General features: G+C 42.5%; 2 protein-coding genes across 2 annotated transcripts; both read right to left on the reverse strand.

The window, feature by feature from the left end:
- Positions 1-198: 198 nt before the first annotated feature.
- JH06_5050 (n-acetylglucosaminyltransferase I) lies at positions 199-1,535 on the reverse strand (the record flags this gene model as incomplete). Its single annotated transcript, XM_014669483.1, has 4 exons — positions 199-822; positions 853-1,320; positions 1,350-1,394; positions 1,428-1,535. The coding sequence occupies 4 exons, from the start codon at positions 1,533-1,535 to the stop codon at positions 199-201; spliced, it is 1,245 nt and encodes a 414-aa protein (XP_014524969.1).
- A 45-nt stretch (positions 1,536-1,580) lies between these two features.
- On the reverse strand, positions 1,581-3,689 carry JH06_5051 (nucleolar GTP-binding protein 1; the record flags this gene model as incomplete). Its single annotated transcript, XM_014669484.1, has 5 exons — positions 1,581-1,926; positions 1,958-2,154; positions 2,186-3,409; positions 3,440-3,548; positions 3,583-3,689. The coding sequence occupies 5 exons, from the start codon at positions 3,687-3,689 to the stop codon at positions 1,581-1,583; spliced, it is 1,983 nt and encodes a 660-aa protein (XP_014524970.1).
- Positions 3,690-3,977: the final 288 nt, after the last annotated feature.

A 3,977-nucleotide genomic window follows, 5' to 3' on the forward strand; every position in this document is an offset into this window, starting at 1 on the left:
TGGTAGCAAGACGAAGCCCTATGTGAGATCGAAGGGTCGTAAGTTCGAGAGAGCTCGTGGTCGTCGTTCAAGCAGAGGATTCAAGGTCTAAGAGAGTCCAGAAGTGCTTAGTAACCTTCATGAAGTGTTTGTTGGTATTGTTTCCAAACAAAGAAAAGAAAGTCCCTAAAACAAAATACATATCACAAAGGTTAAATGTTACAGTTCTTCACATGTCAGAAACACATATACCTTCCCTATATCAACAATGGAAATCCCACGATAACTCCACGAATAATATCCACCTCGTGATTTACTTCGTTCTGTAAGAGAAGACACAAGTACATCCATGGATGTCTCTCTTTTGGTATTATCATAAACAAGTCGATAAAAACCCGGCCCAGTAAACCGGATCTCGGAAATACTGCTTATTCGTTGAGAAGTCTGAATTCTCCCTAACAAATCAGCATCATAATTTGGTTGATAGAGGTACCGAAAGTCCATTTCTAGGAATGGTACATAGGTTGCAGGAACAGATTGATACAATTTGTACAAACGAGTTGTAGCAGGAATGAGAGTAAACCGACCCCTTCGTATCCGGTCTGAAGCAATCCATTCGCTGAGTCTCACATCAAATGGAGCCCGATGAAGAAGGGAAAATGTAGACATTGTTACCAGGAACGATTCAGAACTCGGGATGTCTGAGCGAAATACACCTATCGTGTTTGTTGATAATGGATTCTCGTTTCCTGGAGATACAGCATACAAGGATACATCATTCCACAGAATATACGAGGCAGCAGAACAAAACTCAAAGACATCAAGGGCAAATAACACTGGTTTCTACACATCAAAAAAAGGAATGAAATGTACTAGAATAACAAGTACCTGTTCAAAATGTGCAGCTTCCAACACTTTCAAAAGTTCTTCTCGTAAAATATATCTATCACCTTTAGTGTTTCGGCCCTGTTTGATTCTCTTGACAGTTAGCACTTGACAATCCTCATTCGAAACAAGGAATTGTTTTCTCCAGTTGTTGATAACTGATTCATGCGATTCATCGTACAATGCTACCACCACATCAACATACAGACGATTCTCTTTCGAATTGAGAACGCTCAAGAGACTATCCAACATCCGTTGTTCATCACCTAAGGGTGCAAAGCCCAGGAACACTACAACAGCCGTCTTGCGTTCCCCAATTGCATATCTTCCTCGCATACTTATTGGAAATGGAATTCGACCAGCATCAAGATCAGGAATATCGTTCCAAGACTTTCCAAACACAGCATCATCCAGCTGTACTTGAAAATGGATTTCTGGATCCATGTCCCCTTTATCCTACATTCGAGCTAATAAAATAGACATACTTCTACTGGTTTTCCTGTTGATACCTTAGAGATTGGCTCATAATGCTAGATGACTCAAAAAACTGATAACAACCATACAGAATAGTATTGTAATGCAGTCAAACTGTCAAGATACAAAAACACCTCACTCACTAAGATTCCCACAACTAGACTCAAAACGACAAGAAGAGTCCGTCTTGCATCCATAAATCGAACAAACAAAAACGATAAAAGAACAAGATAAAAGCAATTCTACCTGGAGTAATGAGTTCCATTCTTTCTCTTTCCAGAATTGAGATACTTTTGCAAACTGGCTGTGGCATAACGATCGCCTTCTCCCTTCTGTCCGCTGAATGCCATATTCCTCTGACTGAGATGCGAAGCAACCCGCGCCTTCTTCTGCAGCGATGGACTGAGATCTGCCACATCCTTTTGAGGCTTTCTACTATGCGACTTCTTCCGCTCCATTGCTGCTGAAGCCTCCTCATCTTCAGCAATCCGGTCAGCCATCCGACTGCGCGACCGCTTCACTGATCTCTTTGCCACCTCGTCCGTCTCCAGACCCATTTCATCCATACGAGATACCATATCTTCCAGACTATTCCGTTAGTTTCTCTTTCATCTCTTACTTTCGCTTCCGATTCTTACTTGCGATATGAGCATGATTTGTTTCCTTATTCACTTTCCTCTGATTTGCAAGTAGAATTTCTTTCTCATGCACCATCTGATATGTCTTATTCAGCCACTCCTCATAATCCTTATCATCCTCAGGCTTCTGCTCATTCTCATACTCTGTTGCTAACTGCTCTTCTTCCTCTTCCAAAGCCTACACTTCATTTCTATTCCATTTCACTTACCTTCAATTTTGCTTCAATATCAGGATCGTAGAAATCGGCCACATTTTTGCCATCCATAAATTGAGGGATACAATCAGTAATCCACTCATCATTCTCCAGCTGGCCTCGATAGTGCTCATACTCAGGGAAACTGAATACACCTGGTCCACCCAGCTCCCACTGCTTCTTATCGAATCCAATCCGGCGAGGTACTCCAGCAGCATCACGAGCTGCTTCCATCTCCGCCTTCTCTGCACGACCTGTCCGACCCGTATCACGCACTGTGCGTGTCATTGCATTCATCTCCTGAAGACGACGCACACTCTCCGGAATCTCCACACCACGAACCATATTGTCACGAGGCTTGGGTTGAACTATTTGTAGCTTGTCAAGAATGCTACGAGACTTGCGATTAGCCATCTTATTGCTGATTCGCAACATAAGCAACTGCTCACAAGCAGCATTGCGTACCTCCATGATTCCTTCTTCCTGGAGAGAAGATACATGCATCAAGGTAGCATTAGACTCAGCTACAGCCTCATCAATTAGCTGACGCTCCTCAGAGTTCAGATCCTGGTACTTCAGTACATCACTCTTAGAACAAATTAGGAAAAGAGGCTTTCCAGCGAACAAGGGATGAATATTCTTAAACAAAGAGATTTGTTCCTCGATCGAGTATGTACACTGACCGCTTAGATCGATAAAGAACAGAATAGCGGCTTGGAGATGAGCCATAGCTGTGATGGACTGCATTTCAATCGTATTTCGTTCCTCCAGAGGATGATCCAAAATACCAGGAGTATCAATCACTTGCCAACGAATGAACTGATAATCCATATGGCCCAAGAATAGTGATTTTGTGGTAAAAGCATAGGGCTGGACATCCACATTGGCTCGGGTTATTTTGTTCATGAAACTGGATTTACCTACGTTAGGGAAACCACAGAGAATCAAGGTTCGATCGGTAGGATCAATAGCTGGCAGACGAGACATGTGCTTACGCACCTCCTCCAGGTAACACAGTGAAGCATTCAGTTTCTTCATGACAGTACACATACGACCGAGAGCGGCATGCTTCAACTGCTTACAACGATACAATGAATCACCGTATTTCAAGAGACGAACGTAGTCTTGACCAATCTGAGCAATCACATTCTTAGCAGTGTTGATCTGTCCCAGAGCAAGTTTGTAGTGATCTCGATCGTAGAGGACATTGATAAGATCCGCAAAGAAAGGGTGAATCTCCTAAAACTCAAAGAACCAAGGCGCTCCCACTTCCAAGCGAGGAAACTCATCAATAATGGCTTGAAGCTTTTCAATAGTATTCTGCTGAGTGAATTTCACTTTTCGCATATAGAAAGCTTGAATTCGCTTGATCTTGAAACTAAGCAAGTAAACACACTCAGCCATCTTCTTACCCAGGACGCACAACCGTTGGTGTCTTTCTCTGTGTCTTTGAGAGAATAATGTCCACCAATTCACTTCCAGTGGGCACTGCGGTGATACTCTTAAAGTCCTTGGACATAGCTCTTTATCTAGTTCGTACAAACTACGAAAACGTGTTCAAGAAACTCTAATGTGAGTTTTTCGTGAACCACACGTTTGTGGATGAAACGCCCTCTTTCCAAAAGATCTGAAATCACTCTCTCTTGGCCTAACTTCTCTCATCTATTCTCAATAACAACAAATCCTTCATCCAACAAACATATCAATAAATGAACTTAGAATACCTTGGTAGCACACATCACTCCCTTCTGTTCCACCATCTCAAATCCGAAAGCAGTAGCCAACTTGGTCATACCAGCATTCTCCT

This window comes from Blastocystis sp. subtype 4, assembly GCF_000743755.1.
Source record: "Blastocystis sp. subtype 4 strain WR1 chromosome Unknown seqid_0534, whole genome shotgun sequence".
NCBI classification, from domain to species: Eukaryota; class Bigyra; order Opalinata; family Blastocystidae; genus Blastocystis; species Blastocystis sp. subtype 4.